Here is a 26480-nt window from a genome sequence, read left to right on the forward strand (position 1 = left end):
AAGCCATGCTCTTCCTCCAGAACAGCTGGTGAGACAAAACAGCAAAAGTGGCACATGGGCTATGTCCAGGAACATGAATCAGGAGGATTACACTGGAATGGGGCTCTGCCAATAGCTCCCTTTGTGGCAGGGGGTGGGTTTCTTTACCCCACCTGCCTCAGTTTTGTCCAGTTTTGTTTCTATAAGATGAAAGTAGGTTAGGAATAGAGAACCTCCTGTTAGTAAGCTTGCTGTCCTGTTAGTTACATCCCTCTTGATGTAGGTGGTGCAAATATGAGCCTTATTTTGCAGATGAACAAACTGGGTAAAGGGATTAAGTCACCAGTCCAGCATGATAGTGAATTAGAAAGGCCCTCAGAAATCTAGTGCCCTGAATCTGGTAGGCACTAAATGTTTATTGAATGGAACCTAGCCTATCCTCACAATCTCCCAATATAGTAGAAGAAAACAATTTGAGAGTTAAAGAAATTAGTTAAGGAGAAAATCCAGGATTCAAACCCAGCTCTCCTGACTTGCACTCCAGCGTTCTTTATTTAAACTGTAGCCACCCAGGCTGGCAGCTTTAGTGTCATGTACCCCTCACCTGGAGTCTTAAGTCTTGTCCTATCTTCACGACAGTTCTTAGATGTGTCCCATTTCTTTGCAGTAGCCTACTTATTCCTATCTCTTCCATTCTAATTATTCTATACTATCCTCCAATGCCAAGGTGCTTTTCCTGAAGCACAGGTCTGACCACATCATTTCCCTATTTAATAAATTCCTACAGCTCCCTATAGTCATTTGTCCTTCCTTTTCCAAGAAGACTAATGGTATCACTGGGTGATGTCTTGACTTGCTCCTAAATTGGATTTAGGTGAGGCAGAGTTGTAGTCATCAGCCTCATTTTTCTTTCATAAACCCCTTCCTGATTTCTCTCCTCCCCCACTCCCAATACTTTTCCCTTCAAATTATGTAGTTAACTATTTTCTATTTTGCATCTAAATGTTGCCTCTCCTCATTACATTCCTGGAAGGTGGAGACTGTTTAGCTTTCCCCTTCGAGGCTCCAGAACCAGACAGAACAAGTCCTTACCAAAAAAAGATTATGTCTAGTCACACAGGTCAAAGCGAGCCTGGGCCTACTGACTACTCACTACACCTTTATTCTCTTCGCTTAAACCCCATCAAGAGAGGAGTGAGAACACTGGATTTAGAGTCAGAACCACTCTGAGTACGAAATTCAGCTGTTGTTACCTGTGAGATCCTGGAGAAGTAAATGTAACCTATAATCGGGGAGGGAAAGTCACTATTTTCATCCTAAAAGATTGATCTCCGTAAACCACACTCTAGATTCGTCAGGAATCTTGGTTCTGACCAAAGTGATTTATGGCCTTTGCTAAGTCCCTTGCATGCGACAAATTAGGTGGCACAATGGATAGTGACGGGTCTGGATTCAGGAAGACCTGAGTTCAAACGGCCTCACACACTAACCCTGATGCTGGACAAGTCTCTTCATCTGTTTGCCTCAGTTTCCTTAACTGTAAAATGGGGATAACAGCACCTACCTTGCAGGGCTGTAAAGATCAAATAAGTAACTAAAGCGCTGCAGTGACTAGCACATAGCAGGCGCTCTAGAAAGGAGAGCTATTATTATCAGCAACAAAGTTAAAGGGCCTGTCCAAAGGTCACATGGGTACTCAGCTTCAGAGCCAATGCTACACCAGAAGGACTGCCCGGGCAATCTGCAGGTTCCCCATGCTCGTGTCCTCCGCTCACGAACAGCCATAGGCCCTCCCTCCTGGAGACCTCTCTCCTGCGTACCCCGTTCCCTTCTCGAGGCACAGTCGCCCTGAGGGATTCCGAACGCACGCTTCTCAGAGCCAGGAAAGGGAACATCACAGCAGGAAGAAAAGAGGTTGCCTCACTACTTCCAAAGTTCGCTTCCGACGCGGCCGGAAGTGACGTGGCCAACTGCTCCTCTCTGGGAGGTGGCTCACTTCGTCTCCTTCACGTCATCGGCGTCGATGACATAGATAGACTCCGACCTATGGAGCTGCGGCTACAACGGGAGGGGGCGGGGCAAAGTGGGCCCGGCGCGCGCCCCCGGGCCGGTCCCGCCCCGCCCCCGACCGGCGCGCGGGGTCCCGATCCGGGCCCGGAGCTGCAGGATGGCGGCGGCAGCAGCGGCCTCGGCCGCGGCCTCGGCTGCTGGCGGCGGATCGGTTAGCGGCGCGCGGGGCGCCGGGGCGCGGGAGGGTGCGCGGGTGGCGGCGCTATGCCTGCTGTGGTACGCGCTGAGCGCGGGCGGGAACGTGGTGAACAAGATCATCCTGAGCGGCTTCCCCTTCCCCGTGACCGTATCGCTTTGCCACATCTTGGCGCTGTGCGCGGGGCTCCCGCCGCTGCTGCGGGCCTGGCGCATCCCTCCCGCCCGGGGCCCGGGGCCCGGCTCCGGCCCCGGCGCGGCCGCGGGCGCCGACCCACTGCCTCCCCGCTTCTACCCGCGCTACGTGCTCCCGCTGGCCTTCGGCAAGTACTTCGCCTCCGTGTCGGCTCATTTCAGCATCTGGAAGGTGCCCGTATCCTACGCGCACACCGGTGAGGCCCGAACGGGGCCCGGGGGTCCGGGAGGCCCGGGGGGACCCGGAGCCCGGGGGGGGTGTGTGTTGTAGGGCGAAGGGGAGGGGCTCAGAGCCTGACTGGAGGGCGACCGAGGAAAGGCCCCGAGGCCGAGGGGAGACACTTGGGAGGCCGTGGGTACGCCCCGGGCAACTGAAGGGGCTGGGTATCCCGAAGACTGGGGAGCTAAAGGGATGCCCGGGAACCGAGCGAATGGGGGGGGGGGGCACAAAATGAGGCGTAGACCCAGAACTGAGGGAGGCCAGAGGGGATCTGGAGACTAACGAGTTAAGGAGGGGAGAGGGAATCTTGAAGAGACCTAGAAACTGGGGGGGCTGGAGAGGAAAGCAGCAGAGACCCGGGGGAGGAGCTTGCTGATGAGGAAGTGGAGGCTTGAGAGCAGAGGAGGAGATTGGAGGTTACAGGAGATTGTGGGGAGATGAAGGTAGGAGGCAGGGAGGCTGAGGAGTGAAAGTGCTATGTTAGGCTCTAAACCCGAGGGTGGAGAAAGTTTCATTTTTGTTGTTGTTTTGGTTCTAGTCCAGGTAGTGGCTATTTCCCAAACGATTGAATTGAAGGGGGCTTCTTTGGCCCTGGGTGGGGAACTGAGAACAGGAGACTGAACTGAGGGACTGGGACCTTCAAGTCTAGAGGCAAGACGCAGAAGGGGCCCTGGGATGTCCTATTCTTTGGGGCAGGATGGGGAGAGTGACTCATCCACAGAGCAGATGGGGTCTGGGAGGGTTTAGAACTTAGCAGATAGAAATATAGGGAGGAGTCCTAAGAGTCAGGAAAGGAGGGAATGGGTTGCAGGCAGCTATGATGCACGGAGCTGACTTGGGCAGGAGAGACTGATTGGGACTTCAGTTAGTGAACTTTAGGGCAGAAAAGGCTAGGTGCGGTGGTTGAACTGAAGGGGATCTGAGGGAGGGGCGATTGGTTGGGAGGAGACCCCAAAGGTATGTGGAAAGGGGCAGTAGCTCAAGGGTGCCTCTAACACATCACCTGTCTATCTGTTAAAACACCTAAGCTCACCTCATCCCCCATCCTCCAAACTCCTTCCATTGTAGTGAAGGCAACCATGCCAATCTGGGTGGTGCTGCTGTCCCGGATCATCATGAAGGAGAAGCAGAGCACCAAGGTAAAATGTACAGTTACTCGGCACTCAGACATGGCTGCATGGAACAGCCCAAACAGCCCTAGGCTGGGGCCAATGGCTGTGGAGATTCCCCACTAAGATTTTGGTGTGACTTTTTGAAAGTAACTTCCCCACTCGAGTCTATTTCCTTTTGTCAAAGGAGGGTCATTTGACAGACAAGATGGTCTTCCCCTGCCCTTCCAGCTCAGTCTTCTCAGTTTCTGAGTAGTTGCTGCACTGCCGGAACTTGGCACCACACCTTCCCACACACCCCCTTCCACTCCCTGCAAGCGAGGCAGTTTCCAATTGGTTACATAGGTGAAAAAACCAAACAGGTAATTTCAAGGAACCAAGAATGAGTTCCTAGTCTGCTAGAAACCCAGGTTTCTCCTTTGGGTAAAATCCAGGAACTCTTTAGAAGTTGAAACAGAGCTTGGCTTATTGTCTTTTGAGTTCTCCTAAAAATAACATTTCCACTTATCAGTAATGCCAAGAGCACATGGCTGAATAAGTAAGCTTTTTTGGCCTGGTCAGCAGTAATATCTAAAGGGCTGAAGTACTATCCCATGTAGACTCCGTCTTGGTGTCTGCAGCATCCTCATCTGAAAGCTGAGAATTTAAACTGGTGGGATTGACAGACTCAAAAAAGGTTTTAAAAAACAGTGGTTTGTAACCTGTGTGTTTTATGTAGTTCACAATCAGGCAGTGTTCTAGATCCAGGCCCATTTCACAGAAAACTAGGTCACCTTTGGTTTATTCCTTATAAATCTTTACTCACTTAAAACTGCAGTCTAAAAGAATTTATTTCATCCTGTTCCTCTTCGAGGGCTGTCTTTTGCTTTTTCTTATAATTCACTGTGCCTGGCACATAATAGTTGCTTAATAAATGTTGATTGATTGACTGATTCTTTTAGTCATAAAGCCACATAACTCAGTATTTCATAGATTAATGTATTGCTTATGTGAGACATCATAAAATCAGATATTCTCAGGGTAGGAAGGACTAGGACCATCAGGGATCATCTAGCCTCTGGAGGAAGACCTGCCTTTATGGGGTTAGCCCACTATCTCTTCTGAGGTAGCTCATTCTACTTACAATTATAGGAAATTTGATTTAATTTACAGAGGGAGAACCTGAGACCAAGGGTCACACAACTAGTTCCTGGTGGAGTTGAGCCTTGGGTCCCTGTACTCCTAGTGTAGTGTTCTTCACTGTATATTATAATCTACATCGCATAGGGTATTGTGCCTATATGAGTGAGGGAATTTAAACTTCCTTGCACAGAAAGGAGAAAATGGAACAGCCCTTCTTTATGAGAGAATCTACAGAATCTACCCAGGAACTCAGGGCCCTTGCTTCTAAGTAAACAAGTCTGAATGTCTGCTATGTAAAATATCAGCAGCCTTACCCACAAGGAATCACATTTGTAGGGAAATGTTCTAGAGCTCCCAATGTTGCAGAAAAACCCTGTTTCTGTGGAAGTTTAAGGGGACTCTATGTGGTTGCTTCTGTGAACTGCTATCCTTACTGGAGAGAGGCAGCTTTTGGGTACCTAGGTGGTATAGTGGATAGAGTGCTGGGCCTGTAATCAGGAAGAATTCGCATTCAAATCCAGCTTCATAAACTTAGCTGTTATCCTGGGCAACTCCCTTAACTACCTGTTTCCCACATTTGTAAAATGGAAATCAAAAATAGCACCTAGCTATTGTGAGGATCAAATGAGATAGTATTTGTAAAGTGCCTGGCACATAGCCAGAACAATAAGTGTTAGTTGTTATTGTTATTATTATTGCCATTTAAATAGGCATTCTTGAATTGTTTTCAAAATTATTCTATGACAAGAATTAAGTGTGATATCTAGATTAGTTAAAAAAGGATGTGAGAGTTCATCAGTTCCTTTTAACAAAAATACCCTTTTCTGAGAAGGCACTTTAAAAAATCTTGGAGCATTAGACTTAATAAGATTGATTCATTTGTGTTTTCTTCTGGCTCTCTCTTGCCTTTGGTTACTTTTTTAGCTGAAGTGGGGAGGTGGGGAGGACAGTATTGAAAGAATTTCCTTTGGAGTATACAGTCTCTTGGTCACTGGTCAGTACTAGTTAGATTTATCCTGTGCATGACAGCATGGCCACCATGACAGTGTGTACACTAAAGTGTCTTCTCCATTCTTCCTCTTCCAGGTATATTTATCCTTGATCCCCATCATCAGCGGTGTCTTGTTAGCCACAGTCACTGAGTTGTCCTTTGATATGTGGGGGCTCATCAGTGCTCTGGCAGCGACCCTCTGCTTTTCCCTTCAGAACATATTCTCCAAAAAGGTATTCATTCAGTCATTGGTGGTGTAATGGATTTCCCAAGAATGGGAAAAGTCTTAGTGATTTGTAGTGGTGGTGTTGTTTTTTAATGTAGCTGGATGTGATAGAAAGGGCACTGGTCAGTAGAGTTAAAAAGACAGAGATGATGGTTTGCTTCATTCTGTCTCTGTGTTTGTGGGTAAGTTAGTGCACCTTTAAACTGTAGCTTTCCAATTTATAAAAAGGTGATTATTGTTGCATGGCCTACAATCTATGGCTCTTGTCAGCATCAAATGAAATAATGTATGGAAAAGCGTCTTCTAAATTGTAAAGTGTTATATCAATGTAAGTTTCTGTTACTTAATTTTGTTTATAATATTCAAAATGATAAACCTTTAGATTCTGCAAAAACACTTAATTACCCAGGTACTGGAGGAGATACCAAAATAATAATAATTATAATAAGATATGGTCCCTCCTCTTAGAAAGTTTAGAGTCTTCAGAGCAGGTCTTTTTTCCTTTGCCCAGAGTCTGTTATGTATTAGTGTGGCAAATTAAGCTGGAATAATGCAAAGAGGCAGTATTTTAAAGTGGAAAGAATACTGAACTTGTCAGCTGAGAACTGGGTTAGGTGGCACCTTTGACACTTTGACAGCATTGTGTGACCCTGAGCAAGGCTATTTAAGTATGAACTTTGCTGTCATCTTTGAAAACAGATAATAATAATATTTGCACTATCTGCTTCACGGAGTTTTGTGAGTCAAGTATGTTGTGACCTCTATCTAAAATACTACGAAATAGCTATTCTTACACATTTTTTGTGTGTCATGGATGGATGGACACCTTTGCCAATTGGTGAGAGCCTCAACCCAGAGGACTGTAGACAGGAAGATGATGTTATGGCTTTCAAGTGAATTGGTTTTAAGTGAGGGAGGGCTGTGTAAAGTCACCAGCCTCATTTTTTCCTCCAGAGCCATTTGGGTTCAGTGACCAAATGCAGATCAGGATAATTGGAGATGGCCCAGGGTGCAGTGTGAAACCTTAGCCTTTTTAAGCTAAGGTCTTTCCCAGTTCTCACTTTGCTTGAGGCAATGCCCATTCAAATTAGAATGTAAACTCTGAAGGTAGCTGGTTTTATTTAAACTGAATCCTAACACAACCTGGTACTTTAAGCACCTGATAAATGTTTGTTTGATGGATGATAGTGTGATATGGCAGCTAAGAAAGCTAATTCAATCTGGGACTTCATTAAAACACTTAAAGGTTCATAATGAAGGAGATAAGGAACCTGCTTTTATCTTCACAGATCTGACCATTTCTGGGCTACTGCAGGTCTAAGGACCTCATTTGAAAAATAACATTGATAAGTTTTAGTACAATCAGATTGGTAAGGGCGCTGAAGATTACTTGAAAGAATTGATCATTTTTAATATAGAGAAGAACAGAGCTTAGGGGGTACATGGTAGCTGCTCTTGTAAGTATTTGAAGGGCTTAGAAGAATTGGCAGCAGAAGTGGAAGTCATAGAGAAGCAGATGTAGGTTTGATATAAAGGAAAACTTACTCATGGTTAGAACTGCCCAGAGATGGAGGGGGTGGCTGCAATTGCTGGTTATGGATAGTGCATCCCCCTTTCCTGGCATCTGCTAGTGAAGTTTGGGTGACTACTTGGGTATATGTTAAAGAGAATTCAAGGACATGTTAGAGTAGTTCTGAGGTTCTCTCCCACTCTGTCAGTCTGTGAATTAAAAAAATTTCTACTGTGGAAAAGATTGGTCAGTTACTTAAAGAGTCTTGTATTTTCAGGTGCTGAGAGATTCAAGGATCCATCATCTTCGGTTGTTGAACATACTTGGATGTCACGCTGTCTTTTTTATGATCCCAACATGGGTTTTGGTTGACCTTTCTTCTTTCCTAGTAGAGAATGACCTGGTAAGTTGGCCAAAGCAAAGAATCTGTTTTCCTTACTAGTTTCAAAGTAGATTTTGTGTTTTTGGAGCCATTACTTTTTGTTGAACTTTCTAAAGTTTCTGGCATCTGATAAGTAGCCCTCTTAATACAGAGTTCTTTATTATGCTGTGTATTTTTGCACAGTTGAGAAGGAAATCAGCTTCTTTTCTTCCTCATGCTGTATGTTTGCTCTAACCTACTGATAATCCTGTTTTTCATTCATTAGAAGAAGCCAGGAAGGGAATGGCCCTGTACTTACTTCCACATAGTAATGGCAAGCCTTTCTGGCAGTCTGCCTTCATCCTGAGAAATCTGCATTTCAATTTCTTTGTGTTTTCACCTTGTGTTTTCTTTTGTTGACATCATCATCATTATCATCTCTACTTACTCTTCCAATGAGAAATGTAATGAAAGGTTGGAGTTCTCTTGCCATTTTCAGACACAGCTGCCAAGAAAGACTTTTTGTCTCTATGGATATCTTTCCCGATTACATATATAATTTTTAACATTTAAAAAAATTTTTGAGCTCCAAATTCTCTTCCCTTCCTGAGATGGTAAGCAGTTTGATATAGATTATAGATATGCAGTCATGCAAAACATTTCCATATTAGTAATTTTGTGAAAGAAAACAAACCAAAAAAACCAACACAAAACATAAAGTAAAAAAAAATTGTACACTTCCATCTGCATTCAGACTCCCATCAGTTTTTTCCTATGGAGGTATACAGCTTTTTTCATCATGGGTCCTTTGTTATATCGTTGTATTGCTGAGGATAACTGAGTCATTCATAGTTGATCATTATGCAGCATTGCTGTCACTGTATACAATATTTTTCTCATCTCCCTTTATATCAGTTCGTGTAAATCTCAAGTTTTTCTGAAATCATCATGCTTGTCATTTCTTACAGCAAAGTAGTATTCCATTACTATTATGAACCACAACTTGTTCATCCATTCCCTAATTGATGGACATCCCCCTCACTTTCCAATTCTTTGTTACCACAAAAAAAACCCAGCTATAAATATTTTTGTACAAATAGATCCTCCCCCCCTTTTTCTTAACTCCCTTTGGGATACAGACCTAATAGTGGTATGTCTGGGTCAAAGGGTATGCACAGTTTTATAACCCTTTGGGCATAGATGAGAAAGACTTTCTGAACTAAAGCAGACGCTAATTTGAGCTACTGAGTTTCTTTTCATTCTGTTCCTGTCTCTTTTTGTCAGCTTTTCCCTTCTTGTTTCTCTCAATTTCTTCTAACCTTGTGGCTTTTTTTTTTATTTTTTTGCTTTTTGGAGGGCAATTGGGGTTAAGTGACTTGCCCAAGGTCATACAGCTAGTTTTTGTGTTAAGTGTCTGAGGCCGGATTTGAACTCAGGTCCTCCTGACTGTAGGATTGGTGCTCTATTCACTGCACCACCTAGCCACCCCATGGTTTTGTGTTTTCAACCTTTTTTCACCCCAGTACCTTTCTTTCTAGCTAATTATATTTATATTTAAAAACATTTTTAATCAGGTGCATTTATAGAGCGTTTACCTATTACAGAGCCACAGAATGTCAGAACTATACGGGACCTTGAAGGCCATTTTCATCTCATTTCACAGATGATAAAATTATTTGCCCAATATTTCCCAGAGAGTTAGTGGCAGAACCAGTGTTTCAACCATGATCTCCAAGCTTCGCATTCAAATATACCATGATGCTTTCATGAGAGACAGGCAAATTAGAGGTTACTACTAGGTGTTCTTCAATCATGTCTTCACCATGACTTTTCATTACTTGGTATGATATTAATACCAACTGCAACAACTCATGTCTAGTGCTTTAAAGTTTGCAAAATGCTTTCTCCCATTGTCATGTGTAAGCCTCAAAATAAAAACAGTTCTTTGACATGAGTTTTGCAAATGCTAATCCACATTTTACTGATGAGGAAAACGAGACTCAGCTTGAATAACAAAGCTGTGGTCACACAGCTAGCAAGTGTCAGAGGCAAGAATTGAACCCACATCTTCCTGACTCTACGCTGTGTTGCTCTTCTCTGGTTCAAAGTGAATTTCCAGAACATTAAATATACCCACATTGACCTGTAAATTTAAAAATGCATTCTTAAGCCAAATACATATTATAATTTTTCTGTTGTTTAAAATTTTCCCAGCCATCTGTACACTCAGTGCTAGCACAGTACCCTTCACATACCAACTATTCAGTGACTATTTGAGGATTATTTATGGATAATTAGGACTTGAATATGTACTCTTTTATAGTCACCCACAAACATCAAGGCCATTTTTGAAATAAGGAAATAGGTAGAGAATCTGTGTGTTAATAGATACTATATCCATGCCCAGAGAATGTAATATATCTGGCTTGGTCCTATTTTTAAATTCTTTACCTTTTGGCCATTGTTTTGTGATTGGGAATATCATAGAGGAGGGTTGGCTGTTTATTATCATATAGTCGCATTTTTGTAAGGAGACAAAAAGTTTGAGTTTGAATGGATTTGTTTATAGGCTAATAGGAAAATGATTCTGTCTTAAGAGTTGTTGGCATTATAAAGAATATCGTACTTAATTGTATCAGTGCGAACCACTGACTGATTTGAACAGTTTCTTTAGTTGAAGCCAGCCTAACACAGTGGAACGTATACTGAACTTGGAACGAGGAGACCCTGGTTCTTGTCTCGGGTTTGCCAGTAACTAGTTTTGTGACTGTGCTTGGTAGATAATTTGCTCTCTCTTGGCCTTGTTTCTTTATTTTTTAAAGGAGAGAATTAGGCTAAATGATATGAAGGGTCCTATCTAATTCTTATGTGAGCCAACTATGTTCACTTGGGAGGTTGTGTGGAAAGAAGAACTGAATTTCATTTGCCTCAAGCATTAACCAGTTGCCTCAAGTGTTAACCCTGGGTACATCATATAACCTCGCTGAACCTCAATTTTCTCATCTCTAAAAGTGAAGATAATGCATATAGTTCAGGTTTGTTTTAGAGATCAAATGAAATAATCTATGTAAAGTGCTTTGCAAACCTTCAGGCAATATATAAATGTAACTATTGAGTTTGAGGTGCCTCACTTTGACAAGGAGCACTACAGGTAGGAGAAAGTGATAGGTCTTTAGAAGATAAAAGCTGAGATGGTCAGCTTGAAGAGGAGCAGAATTAAGGGGACATGATAGCCCTTTTCAAGTATTTGAAGGACATGAAAGTTGCAGCAAAGAAAATTAAGGTTTGGAAAACTTGCTAACCCGATCCCCTAAAATTTTAAACTAAAGACAGTGGGCAGATCTTGATCTGATTAAGGGAGTAGCCAGGCTACTTTCTTCTCTACTCCAATACAATCCCAAATCTAGGTGGAAAACAAAAGTTAAGGAAGCCCTGAGAGCAGGAAATTGAGGATGGAAGCCTGGAGTTGGGGTGAAAGGTGAATGATGATCAAAAGGCACCAGATGCCTCAACAACTAACCCTGCCTATACCCTAAGTCTGGTCGTTTGGTCACCCTCTTTATGTCTAATCATCTTTGCTTCCTTAGATTTTTGTTTCTCCTTATTTGAAAACTCTTTTGAAGCCAAAGACCCATTCACACCTGCCTATTCTATCTTGAGCTGGGTAGCATTGTCTCCTTCATTTCTGTGATTTGTAGTTGTAGATCCTTGTTACAAATCCAATAAAGGGTTTAAGACAATTTTTAGAAGAAGAAAAAGATAAATTTCTTATCAATTCGAGTTCTCCATAAGTGAAATAAGCTGCCTTTTTAGGATCCTGGATGATGACTTTTCAGTCTTGTTATAGAAAGGATTCTTGGTAGGTATTGCCTCTCAATGCTTGCCTCTTTCCAATGCTGAGATTCTGCTCATGAAAATAGTAGGAAGAGGATCCATCACCACCAGGTGTTTATAATTATCATTGTGGAAGATATGAATTACTCTAAGTAGTTCTGCTGTAAAAATATAATGATCTACCATCAACCATCCATCCAGGCATTTTCCCTTTCTTTCCTAAGTTAGAAGGATATCAGATCCAGCTTCATTTGGAATAGGTGTTGAGAAGGGATCTCACAGGACATCTGCCCCTCAAAGTCTCCTTTGACTTAGCCGCTAGAGCCCAATCTCTGTCTTCTCCTATGTTCACATAATTAATTTCTGTCCAGGGACAAGTACCCTCGATTTGTTATCAGAAGATTTGGGTTCAAGTGTGATGTCTGCCACCTAACCTTGCACAAGTTTATCTTTTCCTCTAAATCTCATTTTCATCATTTGTAAAATGGGATAATAGCATTTGTACTACCTAATCACAAAATAGTTCTAAAGGTTGAATGAGGTATTTGAAAGGTATTTACCACTCTAATGAGCTCTGTGTGTAAGTTCTCAGTGCTTTCAGATGTTATAGCACTTCCTCTAACACTTAACAATTTTGTTTTTCCACTGTGGATCAGTTTTGTAATTTTGAAGTAACACAATGTTGTGGGTTTTTTATTTCCCTTTCTGTAGAATTCGATTTCCCAGTGGCCCTGGACTTTAATGCTGCTAATAGTCAGCGGATTTTGTAACTTTGCACAGAACGTCATTGCTTTTAGTATTCTTAATTTGATCAGCCCATTGAGTTATTCTGTTGCAAATGCTACAAAGAGGATCATGGTTATCACAGTGTCCCTCATAATGCTACGCAACCCAGTCACCAGCACTAATGTTCTGGGCATGATGACAGCTATCTTAGGGGTCTTCTTGTATAATAAGGTAAGTGTCTTTTGTGAATCCAGCTCAGGTTAGTCTCCTCTTAATGTCAGCGTTCAAGAATTGCCTTTTAGTGCCTATGAAAAATAGGTTTAAGGGTCTGGGGTTGGCAAACACTTCCTCAACGGGGCCCTTGGTTGGAGGGTTCAGGGATCAAAAATTGAAGGTTCACTCTTCTCTTGAGCAGCTATTCATCTGTGTTTAAATTGTCTGAGATGGGTATATAGGCAGATGTTGTTTTGAAGCCCCCTCTCTCTCCTTTGGAAAAAAATGGCCAGATCATTTCTATCCTCAGCATTCATAGAACACAGGAATTTTAGGATTTAAAAAGCCTTCAGAGCCTTTCCATTTTAGTCCTTGCCCAAAGCACGATTCACCCCTGGTAAGTCAGTATCCAGCTTCTGTTTTAATATCTCTAGTGACAGAAAACTTAATACCCAGCAAGAGGACCCCTTCAGTTTTCTGGCAGCTATCTTTGTTAGAAAGTACTTCCTTCTATTAGACCCAAGTCTGCTTCTCTACATTTCACCCTTATGCTGTAATTTAATCCCTGGAGCCACCCATGATAAACTCTCTTTTTTGAGGGGTAGAAGGGAATCCTATACAAGGGACTTTGTTGGTATGGGGAAAACATATTGAGGAAAATTCCCCTGCCAAAACAGAGAGGTAACTGGTACCTTAGAGAGTTGCCATGGGCACTTAAAAATTAAGGAACTTGTCTGAAGTCCTGTAGACAGGATGAATTATAGGCTGGACTTGAATCTAAGCCTTCTTAACTCTGAGACAAAATTTCTAGCTACATCTCAGAAGGGAACCCTTGAAATATTTAAAAACAGTGATCATGTACCTACATCTCTTCTTTGGGCTAAACATTCCCATTTTCTCAGTTAAACCTCATATGTCATAGTTCCCCTCCTCTTTTTCTATCCTAAATTCCACCTCAAATGTGCTTAAAAATAAACACATTATTCATTATCTGTTTGACCAATAATTGGGAATTTTAATTGCCAGGAAAAGAAAAATAGACTGGTAGCTATTGATTGGAAACAGGAATTTGTCTTGGGCTTCTTAATGTTCATAAATTGTTCCAATGTCTGCCTTGCTCTAAAAATACTAATTTGTTTGAAACTCTGAGTAACTAAGCTTTTGGATTTGGCAATAAGCAAGCATTTTGTAAAAAAAAAAACCTGAATGTTTCATCTAACTTTTTACTGTCCAGACCAAGTATGATGCAAATCAAGAGGCCAAGAAGCATCTTCTGCCTGTGGTAGCTGGAGACCTTGGAAATCCTGATCATCATCGGAACACACCAGAAAAATCTCAGAATGGAATTATTTTCCCTCAGCATGGGGACTACTATGGTCGAACCAGCATCTTCACAGATCACTTTCAGTACAACAGGCAAAACTATCCAAACACATACAGTTTAAATCACTATGATGTATAGAATTTAGAAGACAGGTAGAGACTGTTAAGAGATTATTTTTTTCCCCTCAAGCAGTATCAGAAACTTCTGACACACCAGAATTCAGAATCATAGAATGTACTTCTCCTGCAGATGGGAAGGTGCATGATTGTCAATGATACAAGCGTTATCTTCCGCTAAATACATTTTATGCATGGAGCACCTTTCCTAGGGGTTCCGGAGCAGGGAGTATTAATGCTGCAGTGCAAAAGTTTGGGGTTCTGGTGAAAGGTAAACTTTCAGACTCCACGAGAGGGGGATCTTTGCTGGCTGTGTTGTCTTGGAGTTTGACACTGGAGGATTGTGTCAATAGGAAAATTGTGGCCAGTATTACTTTTCTGTGCTTAATTTTCTGAAGCCATGTGTTTCTAAGTTAACATCTTTGCTTTCTGAATGAAGTTGCTTGAGATCCTTTTTGAAAAATTTAAATTTCTAGATAAACTCTTCATAGTTTGGCATTCAGCTATTTGTGGTATCATGGGCAAGGATTGTGCCTAAGGCTCTAGAAACCAAAGTTTGCATCGTACTACTTGAACATGCTTGGGTCACAACTACAGTGTGGGTGATAAAGGGTTTGGTTGGTAGGAATTTGTGACCCCATTTTAATGGTTTCTGTAGATTGTCAAAAAGGAGGGATTTTTACTTAATCAAAGAAGGGTCAGTGCTGAAAGAATTTTATTAGTGACTATGAATAGTACTTCAAATATAAGGAATAGCCAAGTAGTTTCCCAAGGCATTGTGACAATCCATTTGTGATCTTCAACAAATGTAAAAAAACCGAAATCAATAGACTGGGCTGTCATCGTGTTTGCATTCTGGGCATGCATCATTTGTTTTTGTTGCTGGGCATGTTCAACTTGATTGTTTGACCTGAAATTCTGAAGTTCACTGGCTCACATCCATAGAAGGAAGTTCATCTCTTCCATTGCAGGAAGGCGCAGGATACTTTCCTTGATGCATCAAGTGATATCAGCAGCAAGGGAGTATTATTGCAGATGTTCCCTGATTAACAAAAGACACATAAGGAAATAATAATCGGTGCTTTAAACAGCTCTTTCCCCAGGACTTGTACTCTGTCATTCTCTGAGGTTGCATTGGGCAAAGATTTGGCAGACAGATGCTGCCACATGAAGCTTTGTTTTTATAGGAAGGATTTAGCACTTTCTACAGATGGTTTGTAAATGTGTGTGTCTATATCTTGGGCCCTCTGACTCCCTCTTGAATCTAAAACCCTTTGCTTTCAAATGTTTCAAAACACTGATCTATTGGTAATAGCAAACATTTGCCATTTCTGTATGCAGTAAGAAGAAGTCATTTTGCAATTTTGTATCTGCGTACTATAATCAGGGAAAAATAGAAAGGAATCAAGGATACTCTGCAAGTTTGTTTTGCTATTTCCTAATAGAAATGGTTAAGCTATGTTGAATGTTTTTTAATTACATTATTTAGAATCATGTGTCTTGTGAAGGATGAAAGGTTATTTGTTGAGCTTTGCCTTTTTTTTTCTTTTCTTTTTTTGAACACACAAAATATTTTGACTGGGTAATGAAAATAACAGTAGAGCCCAATTTAAACTGACTCTGACATGGATTTGATTTTACTACAGGTATAAGTATGTTCTGTCTTGTTCTTTTCAGCTTCCTAGCAATTATTACATTTTGAAAAACCCTGATAGAACATGATTAGCCCATGAGGTCAGTGTTAATCCTGTCCCATGCCACTGGCCTTCTAAAGGAGTTCTGCTCCAGGTAATGAAATCTTAGCTCAAATCTTGGGATCTTAAGTGCTGGCTTCCTTGTAAAATACTGGTTGGATAGATACCTCAGTGGATCCTCATTGATCTTATTGACATATGGTACTGTAGAGTAGAGGTGTGCATGCAGGCTCTTGCAGCCTATAACACTCCTGAATGCGCCTGATCCAGATTAAAATGTAATTGAGAAATAAAGTAAATAAAAATAAAAGTAACAGATAATAGTACATTTTAAAACTATGTCAACATTTAGCCCACAGGGATCCTTTTGTATGGCTTAGTGGCCCCATTTCTCTGTGGTTGACACCCCTGCTGTAGATGATAACCCGTCTAGGCCTTCCTAGCCTGTGCCATTCTTGTCCATGTCCTTTCATAAAGGATTTACCTAATGTACTGATGGCCTTTCTTCCTCCAGATATCGAGGTATTTCATAGAGACCAGGACAGCATTTGGGCTGTTTATCTTTTAATCCTCTTTTATGGTACATAGTGAGTTCCACTACGTTTTCTGCTCATACATGGGACAAAATGAAGTCTTCTCTATAGAAGGAAACAACACACTGGCAATTGTTGGCTCATTGACTTTTTCCTTCTTGCTTCTGTTAGATTAATAAAATAATTCAACTTCTTATATGTATTTTGCATGAAAATGAGCCAATATTATAACCAACATTTGAATCTTTTTTTAAGTTGCTACTTTTTTATAGTAAGTATGCTAGTACATGAATAAAATCAGTCAAAAGAAATAAATGATCAGCTTTGTAAGGTCCTAGCACTGCTTACAATCCCCCTACCATGGCTGGATTTTTATATGTTGCAGATTTTAGAGTGACTTTTTGTGGCTCAGCCCTCTGCTTCCAAGCTTGAGTATAGCACCAAAAGTCAAAAGGCATAACATGGGATAGATGCAGAAAGCACTTCACAGATTGCTTCATGATGGGCTTTAGATCCTATATGTGGATTTTTTTTTTCTTTTTAGCAGCATTTGAGCAATACTGAAGACATTTTTGCACATTCTAGTTAAAACAGCAAAGTAGTGTTTCTGGCTTTTGCCACTTGATTTCTTGAACACAGTAACCCAATTCCAAAAGAAAACCAGGTAAAAGGAAGTTTCTGATATTATTGCAGTTTATATTAACTTAATTTTTTAATGCAGGATCTTATGTAGGTGAGGTAAAACAGTTGTTAAATACCATGTGTAAATTAATGAGTGGTCTCTAATTCTGTACATGAACTTGTAGCAGGTACGTACACTGGAATGAAAAGACCCTTGGGGGACAGTCAAACAAAATGTTCCTCACCATCAAAGGAAAGAAAATAAATCTTTACAGTTGTAAGGTTGCTCAGAGTACATACCTTTTAAGTAGAGCATTAGTTGTGTTAAGGCTCTCTGATAGTTTAAGATAATTTACTGTCTATGTAATTTTACATGAGGGAAAACTCCTATTACTGTAGGTAGTCAGGCCTCTACAGCTTTTCTAACTTGTCCTCATTTTGTTATGTATCTTGACACAGTCATAAAAGAAAACATTTGTTTGCCCTGGAAAATAAGACATAGGACAATTATAATCTTCATAGAGACAAATATTATTTATAAATACTTGAAAATTTGCAGGCCTGTTTCAATTATGTTGAACCTGTTTTCCAGACCAAAATGCTTCCAGATTGTGTGTGAAAGTGAATTTTTCCATGTTGTATATGTTCACCAGTGGCATTTGCCACAAAATAAAGAAGCCTCTATAAGGAAAAAAAAACATTGTGCATTCGTTCAGCCTCCAGGATGAGCTCCTCCTGGGAGCACTATTTGAAATGATCTTGTTTCTAGATGTGCCTCTGCACTCAGGAAGACCAGCCAGATTAGACAAAATGAATGGTTTTCTTGTAGGACTCCACAGCTGAGTTCAGAGTATTGGGGATTATGTTTGAAATAACCAAAACCAGTTCAGCATCATGTAGCTTTTCATCCCAGGTATTGCTTAAATGTTTTGTGGGAAACTCGTTGGCACATTCATTTCCCAAGTGGTGTTGATTCTTAGGGTTTCTGATAACTCTGGGGGCTGATTTTCCATAATAGGGATCTGCCTTTATATATAACTTTATACATGGAAAGCACTGTCAGATTCTCGTTTGGTATTCAGAACCATTTGATGAAGTAGGCTAGGTACTTTCCTCTCTACCACAGATGACACAATCTCATTAAAAGGAAGTAACTGATCTCACTTAATGTCAGCATTTTGGATTCCTCAGTTCAGTGTTCTTTTCGTGGCAAAGTGTTTCCATTGATGTTACTAGGATTTCATTGTGTAGCTATGGGCATTGAACTGAATGAAGTGGACCCTGAACTAAATGAAGCCAAAGAGGTAATTCATCCTAACACTGATAGCTCACATTTGCCTGAAATTGAACCTAGCTTATTAGAAACATTGTTTTAATTAAACTGCTGAAAAACATGGGTGAATATGCAATTTTTCTCTTATTTAAGGGGGCTTTCCTCTTTATATGCTTTACTGCATTATAAACTAGGAAGAATCACTTCTCTCTAGGGGGCTTTAGTGGGAAGATTACTTTTTCACCTGTCCCATCTTTTATTTTTACAGTATAAACTCACCTTTCATTAAGTACTTTCCTCTGTCTTTCAGCCTTGTAAGCAGTCTTGTTTTCATTTTATAAATGAAACAGGCTCAAGGAAGCTGTGAATCACCTGAAGAGAAGGCCTGGGATTTGAATCTTGTTCCTGAGGCCACATTCAGTATTCATTACACCTCTGCCTTCCCTTTTAGAAATGAACTTTTCCCATCCCCTTACAGAAACCCCACAAATGGAGTGGAAAGATGATTTGCTCTGGATGTAGCATGGCATTAGAGGAAGAGCTCTTGCATGACCAAAGGCAGAATTCTCCACTTTCCTGGAGAGTCTTGGGCTTCCTTGTCTGGATGATGAGAGCTGGGCTACATAGTCTTTGAAGTGCCTTTGAGCTCAGTTTTTTGACTGTGGTCTGGTTTGGATGTGGGGGTGGCACAATAGCTGTCTTCATGTGTTTAAAGGGATTTGATTTGTTGTGCTCACTCCCTGAAGGCATAATTAGTAGGTAGAAATTATATGGAGATATTGGGTCAGGACCCTTCTGAACAATTAAAGCTGTTAAAAAATGAGTTGCCTCGAGGGTGGCTAGGTGTCTAAGTGAATAGAGCACCGCCCTGGAGTCCGGAGGATCTGAATTTGAATCCTGGACACACTTAACAATTACTAACCAGGTGACCTTAGGCAAATCACTTAACCACAATTACCCTGCCTTTCCCCCCTCCAAAAAAAAAAAGGGTCACTTCAGGAAGCAATGAAAAGCAGTATTTTTCTGTGATTTTCTTTTCAGGAACAGTGTGAATCAAATGATCAAGCCCCCATCTCTGATTCTGAGTCTTGACTCTACCACTAATCTAACTCTGGGTTTCAGTTTACTAGTAGTACTTGTACTGTCATTTTCACAGAATAATTGTGAAAAACATTTTTGCAGACATTAAAAGCCTTGGATACATGCAAATAGTTGTGTATTAACAGAATTTGAAAGAATTGAGATACTGGTTTTATATTCTATAAGATAAACCAGCAACTCTTGACAATTTGTATAAAAAAGGGTTTAGGAAAAGGAAGTATGAGCTAAGAGCCCACAAGTTTGAAATTATGTAGAATTGGAACAGGGCATGGTAAAATAATATGAATAACATTTTATTCAAAGGAGTTTGGCAATAATAAAACTTTTATTGGCAGAGTTTTTTGTTTTTGTTTTAGCTGTTTTCCCAAACACCACCAAGAAACCCAAAGATATTTGCCATCTGAGTGTCAGCCAGGGAAGCTCATTCTTAAAAGTGAGAAAGCTTGTTTGACCAAAGGTTATCAAGTTTGTTTAGGGCCTGTCTTGAAGTAGGGCTTGGAGCTCCAGTTAACTAATCTTGGGCAAGGGAATCTTTTTCAAATGCAGTATGGTCCAGTAGGAGTACTAGCCCTGTAACCTAAAGGGCTAACCTAAGTCCTTGCTGTGCTACTAAGTTAATGTATGATCTTAATAGTTCATACTTAGATATAAATTTGTGATTAAAAAAAGTTTAAATTGAACTTTTTTTTTTTTTGCTTTTTGGAGGGCATTTAGGGTTGTGACTTGCCCAAAGTCACACAGCTTGTAAGTGTGTCAAGTGTCTGAGGCCAGATTTGAACTCAGGGCCTCCTGATTCCAGGGCCGGTGGCTCTACTTACTGAGTCACCTAGCCACCCCCCTAAACAAACATTCTTAAGTGTTAACAATGCAGGTAATTTTTAGGTACTTGATGTACAGAGGCAAAAATGAGATTCCAAGCAGTTTATTCTACAACGGGTAGATGTGTACACTGGTAAAAAAAATGTAGTTTGAAGCAGAAAGAGACCACCTAAAGGGGAAGATCTGTAAAGGCTGCGTGTAAGAGGTAGATCCTGTGTCCAGCCTTGAAGCAGTTAGGGAGTCCAAGAAACGGAGGAGGAGGAAGATGGGGGGGGGGGGCGCCGCCTTGGCTAAAGTGCAACAGGTTAGGAGATGGTAGTTTTAAGTTAAGGAACCTCTAAGTGGCCAGTTTAGTTAGAATAATGTATGCAGGAAGGTGACTAACGAAAAAAATCTATAAAGGCAGTTGTTGAGTTGAATTGTTGGAATTTTCCGTGCCAGGCAGGGGAATTTGTGTCTCATACAAAAGGCAATGGGCAAACAAGGATTTTTCAGTAGGTGACTGTTATATCTGTGCTTTAGTAATATTATTTGGCAGTGCATACAGGATGTATCGGAACAGGTGAAGAAACTAGAAGCAGAAAGACCATTAGAAAATTGTTACAGTAATTAGGATGAAGTGATGGGGGTCCACAATACGCCGATTTGAAAGGGACAAATGTGCTGGGTAACGAATCAAGGATACTTGGTAACTGTTTATGGTGGTGAGACAACTGGGAGGCCTATGGGGCCCTTCACTTCCCTTGGGAATCTGAAGGGACGGGGTGGGTTTAGGAAAGAATTCCACAAACAGTAAATAATAAAAGTAGGGTTTTGTTCAGGATTCACCAGGAGCTTGGGGTCTAACGATTGGGGGTGCTACAAGTGGTAGAAGCAGGACAGGAATCCAGTAAAGGAACGGGCGTGGGGGGCGAACCCATGGGACATCCGTGCACTTTTAGGTTTTTATGACCCGTTCCACGTTCCTCGCGACAGCCCCAGTAATTCGGGGCGTCGGGCCTCGATGCCTGCCAGCCCCTTCCGCCGCAGCTGACACCGGCACCCCGAGGACCAAAGGCCTCCGGCCTGCCCTCTCGCCCACGCCGGCGGAAATCGTCCGATGCCAAGGGGACGTCCCAGAGCTCCTCCGCCCCAGCACCCCGTTCGGGGTCAGGATTTTTTTTCCTCGGCCGCCAATCCCCACCATAGGCTGCTTCTATCTATCTCTCGCCTCCCCGCCTTTGTCCCAGCATTGGTGCCCCTCGCCGGACATGCCCTCCCGGGATCCCGGTCGTGCGCCCCTGCCTTGCCCGCCAAATTCTGTTTTGTGTTTGTGCACGTGTTCCTCCGCAATAAGACTTTCACGCTGTCTCGGGGTCCTGGCATACAGCAGGCGCCTTATAAATGCCTCAGTTGAGCGGCGGTTCCAGATAGGCAGAGAGGGAGGGCCCTGGGGCCCAAGAATAGAAGTCAGTTACCCAAAGTAATGAAGCATGGTGGAGGTAGATGACGCTCGCACCCAGGTCTCTGGCCCTGGAGATTTAAAAAAAAAAAAAAAAGTAGAAGACACTAGGAGGCAATGGACCGAGGTCGTTTCCCGCCATCCACCCCGGTCCCTAAAGACTGTACATCCCGCCTTCTTGGAACAAAGTACTTCCGGTTCTCCATGGCGACGGTCGTAAATCATTACCGGAAGTGACGGATGGCCATAAATCGCTACCGGAAGTGGCTTGGTGCGTCGCAAAAGTGAGGTGCGACACTTCCGGCCGGCTTCTGTCTCTGGCGCGGGGAGGAATCGTGAGCTTCCCGAGGACGTTCTCCGGCTCCGGAGCCATGGAGCTGCCGCTGCCGCCTGACGGTGAGTCTGGGCCCAGGCCCTGGGGGCCCCGGCCACGACTTCCCGTTCCCATCCTTGCCGAGCGCACAACCCCCGGGTCCCTTCTTTTCCCGTAGCCCCGCCCCCAGCGTCCCCGTTTCCCGTGTGAGCCCCGCCCCCTCCTGCCGCCTCAGTTTCCCCCCTTGGGCCACCATCATTTTCCCCATCGCCAGGGATGTCGGGTGGGGAGTTCGGGCTCCGGCGAGATCCCCGCGGCCGCTTGTCTCCCCCGCCTTTTTTCTGACCCATCCTCTCCTGGCCGGGCCCCAGACCAGGAGCTGCGGAATGTCATCGACAAGCTGGCCCAGTTCGTGGCCCGCAACGGGCCAGAGTTCGAGAAGATGACGATGGAAAAGCAGAAAGACAACCCTAAATTCTCCTTCCTCTTTGGAGGCGAGTTCTACAACTACTACAAGTGCAAGCTGGCCCTGGAGCAGCAGCAGCGTGAGTGGGTCCAGACCTTCTTGGGACCAGTGGGGTTTTGCAACAGGCTCTGGCCTGAGTGGGTTGTAACAGCCTCCTCCATTCAATCCAGCCAGTATTTATTAAACATCCACTATATGCTAGGTACTTTATTAGTATCTAGCATATTACAGTGCTATTCTAAGTTTAGGAAGAGAAAAAAATGAAGAAGCTTACACATTCTCCTGGGGGATGCAGCCTTGAAATGTATAAATAAATATTTAAGGAGGAAGAAAAACTGACAAGTGGAAATTAAGAAAGATTTCCTAAAGGAGATGCCCTTAAGCCTCTGAGCTCAGCCTCAAAGGAAGCCAGGAGTTTTATGAAACAGAGGTAAGGGGGACGTGCATTCAGACATGAGGAACAGCCTTTGGAAAGGCACAAAGTATTTTAAGTCATTTAATAAACATTTATTACATGCTTTCTATGTGTCAGGCACTGGGCTAAATGCTGGGGATACAAGGAAAGGTAACAACAATCACTGCCCTCAAGAAGCTGATTGATTCTGATTGGGGAGACAAAACGTAAATGAGGTACATGTGAAAATATGTACAGGGGATATATGTGAGGGAGAAGAGACTAACTGGAGAAAAACTGGGAAAGGCATCCCGTAGATGGTGAGGTTTGAGCTGAGTCTCAAAGGAAACTGAGAAAATTAAGAGGAAGAGGTGAGATACAAAAGCATACCAGACATGGGGGAAAACTAATTCAAAGGTACCTGGACTGGTGGTGGAGAGTTATGTTTGAGGAAATGCCAGGTAGGCCAGGCTTGTTGGATCATAGAATGATAGACAGGAATAAATTATAAAAAGACTGGAAAGGTAGAAAGAAGCCAAATCTTAAAGAACTTTAAATGGCAAACAAATTTATACAGGATCCTGGGAGAGTTCCAATATTAAGTGTTGAATTTGAAGAACAGCAAATAAATCAATTTATCTGTAGTACTTATTATAATAGAAGTCAAATAATGGGAATTATGTCTGGGAAAATAAACTGGAGCCAGAATGTTAATGGCATTTAATTTCAAGCCAAAAAGTTTATATTTTATCCTAGAAGCAATAGGTGACCAGTGAAGATTCTTAATCAGTCAGGTGATTTAGAACTATACATTAGGAGGGTTTTGGCAGCTCTATAAAGGATGGATTAGAGGGGGGAGAAACTGGATGCAAGGATGTTAATTAGAAAGTTATAACTCAGATAAGAGGTGATAAGGGATAACTGGAATGGTGAAGATAAAGGGAGGAATTTTAAAGATGTGAAAATAGAATGGATTAAATATGGGAATTTAATGATTATGAAGAGTAAGTATGATAGAAAAGTCCAGGATGAGTCTTAGGTTTTGACCCTGGTGATGGTGACTGAGAGGATTGCAGTACCCTCAGCAGAAAAAAAGGAAGTTATGAATGAGGAGTGAGTTTAAAATTGAAGATACTGGATGAAGATGTGGATATTTTTAGTTGATTATCAATGGGAGAGAGACAGTTGTGAATATGTTACAGGTAGACTGTAGCTCTGAAGAAAAGCGAGGGTGTGATATGTAGAATGGGGAGGTCATTCAAATAGAGATTGTAATTGAATCTGTTTGAGCTGATGAGAACTTAAAAAAAAGAAAAATAGAGTGAGAATTGAAGAGAATCCAGGCAAAGCTGTGTATGGCACCTATAGTTAGTAATTAGATTTTTGATCCAGCAAGAGAGACTGAGAAGGAGCAGTCAGATGTGTTGGAATAGAACCAGTAAAAAGCATTGTAACCAAAAAATCTAAGGAGGAATGGGTATTTGGGAAGCAGGATCATAGGATACCAGATTTAGAGCTTAAAGGTACCTTACAGGTCAGGCAACCCCCTAATTTTACAAGTGAGGAAACCGAGGCTGAGAGGGGAAATGGTTTCTCTAAAGTCGTAGGGAGTAAGTGGTAGACCTAAGATTTGACTCTCTCTGCTATACCATGTCCTCCCTCAAGATGATACTTAGCTTCAGAGAGGTCAAGAACGATAAGGAATGAGAAAGGGCCATCAGATTTAGCAATTAGTAGACTATAGCTCACCCTTGACATAGTTTTGGAGTTGAGCAGTCTGGTTTTTGTAGTTGTCTTTTTCTAAGAATTAGGCATAGGAGAAGAAATAGGTAAATAGTCAATAGGTTGAGTAGGTGACAGTCAGTGAAGGGTTTTGATGATGTAGGAGACATGGACGTGGTTGTATACTGCCAAGAAGACAAGACATGGGGAGATTAATAATGAGAGGAAGGGACCAGGGCCCAGTTCAAGGTGCCTGCCAGAGGTGATGGGGCTTGGGTTAAGGCCACTAGGGAGGATTTACCTTGACCAGAAGGGCCTGGTCTTTGACAGTTTGTTGTTGTTCTTCTTTCACTAAGAGGAATAATGACATCAGGAGGGGGATGTCTTGACTTGTAAGTGGATTGGATTTAAGTGAGGTGGGGCTGTTCAAAGTCATCAACCTTACTCTTTCCTCCAGGGTCATTCAGAGTCCAGTGGCATGATATAGATGGCCTTAGAACATTTAACCTTGGCTCTTTTAAGCTAATATCTTTCCTAGGTCTGAGTTTTTCTGAGGTAACATCTTTTCTGTGATTAAAGGATAGGTAAGAATTGAGGCAAAAAATGGTCCACTTTGCCTTCTCAAAAGAATCAGTCTGGTAAGGATTTCTGGCTAGACCTGAAACAGTTGCTATTTACACTCACTTTGAGCTGTCAAACCTAAACAATGAGCAAGTGAGATTTGGGTTAGCACCTGTTATTGGCCAGTCAGTGAGGCCAGAGAAGGCATGGTCAGGTAGCTCCATTTGAATCCCAGTGGGCTTAAATAAACCCTGGTTTTTCTGATCAATAGTTCAAGAAATCATAAATGAAATTACACTAGACAAAATGATTCATTTTTCCAATTAAAAAAAAAAAAGCAAACAAACCCTAAAACCTGATAAAATAAGTAAGTAGGGAAGAGAAGGAAAAAAACTAGCCCCTGTGCCCCAAGATGTCTTGCAAAGTATAAGCACTCAAAATTTATTTTCCTTTGAATCGAATACCCACATGTAAGGGTATGACTCCCCATGGGGACAGAGGAGGAAGGGGGGTAGTTTGTTAATTCAGGAAATGCTTATCTAGAGCCTAGTATTGCATGGTTATTATCCTGTTTTATTAATGAGGAAAAGGGGAAGGAACTTCTAACAGAGATTTTTCCTAACCTTGTCATCTTTACCTTTTGGTTGTTTCTCTGACCTGGTAGTAAATTCTACTTAAATTGTTCCAGGACCTAGAACCAAGCAATTGGAAGTGTGTGTAGTTTGTGAATGAAAGGCTTGGTTATCTTGCCAAAAATGTATTGTGTGTTTGTCAGAATTGATGCCCATACAAAGGAGTTTTGACGCACAGAGTCACATGTTTTCTTTGGCTTTAAGTCAATTCTTTTGAGGTAGGTAAGAAAGGGTTTGAAGTGGGCTGCTTTCTGAGGTAGTGAGTTCCCTGCCACTAGAAATCTTATAAGTGGTGGTTCATTGACCACTTGTCAGGGCCTTCTGAGGTTGTCTCTGAGATTCTACAATTATCTTATGAATCTTATGAAAGAAAATGATACTGAGTCAAGAGAGCTGGGTTCCAGGGCTGCTTGTCTGAGTTTGAGCAGGTACCTTTCCTTCCTAGATATTAGTTTCTTCTTAGGTAAAATGAGAGGATTAGAGTAGATATTCAACTCTGAATCCTATGAAATTCTATATGTAACTACAGAACCTTGAACAAGACGTTCCTCTCTTTGGGCCTCAATTTTCCTGTCTATAGGAAGAACTAGTTTGGTAAGATCACTTGTAAGGTTGTTCCCAGCTTTAACCCTCTTAACATAGAGTCTAATTCATAGTTCCTTCCCAGCTGTAACATGCCATTAGTATGTTTGAAGGTTGGGGTGGGGAGAGAACTGAAATTGACAGGAAAAGACTTGAAGTTGATTTGCAGGAAGAGAAAAATCTGAAGCAGAGAACAG

The 26480-nt window shown here is 42.0% G+C and overlaps 2 protein-coding genes across 4 annotated transcripts in view; both read left to right on the top strand.

Moving 5' to 3' along the window:
- The first annotated feature begins 2115 nt into the window (after positions 1–2115).
- Positions 2116–17677, top strand: SLC35E1 (solute carrier family 35 member E1). Its single transcript, XM_069102114.1, has 6 exons — positions 2116–2576; positions 3668–3738; positions 5917–6054; positions 7835–7960; positions 12464–12709; positions 13926–17677. Exons 1-6 carry the CDS (start codon positions 2147–2149, stop codon positions 14151–14153), a joined length of 1239 nt encoding a protein of 412 aa, XP_068958215.1. The 5' UTR covers positions 2116–2146; the 3' UTR covers positions 14154–17677.
- Positions 17678–21863: 4186 nt separating this feature from the next.
- CHERP (calcium homeostasis endoplasmic reticulum protein) overlaps positions 21864–26480 on the top strand; it is a 31607-nt gene continuing 26990 nt past the window's right edge. For all 3 annotated transcript variants that reach the window (XM_069102107.1, XM_069102109.1, XM_069102108.1), the window contains exons 1-2: positions 21864–22009; positions 22298–22471. In XM_069102107.1, coding sequence (XP_068958208.1) covers positions 21985–22009; positions 22298–22471 — 199 coding nt within the window. In that variant the 5' untranslated portion in view covers positions 21864–21984. The remainder of the gene's footprint in view (positions 22010–22297; positions 22472–26480) is intronic.

The sequence above is a fragment of the Petaurus breviceps genome, unplaced genomic scaffold (assembly GCF_028583685.1).
Source record: "Petaurus breviceps papuanus isolate PSGF00001 unplaced genomic scaffold, PetGlider_PUasm1.0 523, whole genome shotgun sequence".
NCBI lineage: Eukaryota > Metazoa > Chordata > Mammalia > Diprotodontia > Petauridae > Petaurus > Petaurus breviceps.

Coding starts and splice junctions, on each gene's coding strand:
- SLC35E1 (XM_069102114.1), top strand. CDS start 2,147: ATGGCGGCGGCAGCAGCGGCCTCGGCCGCGGCCTCGGCTGCTGGCGGC. Junction 2,577..3,667: donor CGTATCCTACGCGCACACCG/GTGAGGCCCGAA, acceptor CTTCCATTGTAG/TGAAGGCAACCATGCCAATC. Junction 12,710..13,925: donor GGGTCTTCTTGTATAATAAG/GTAAGTGTCTTT, acceptor TTTACTGTCCAG/ACCAAGTATGATGCAAATCA.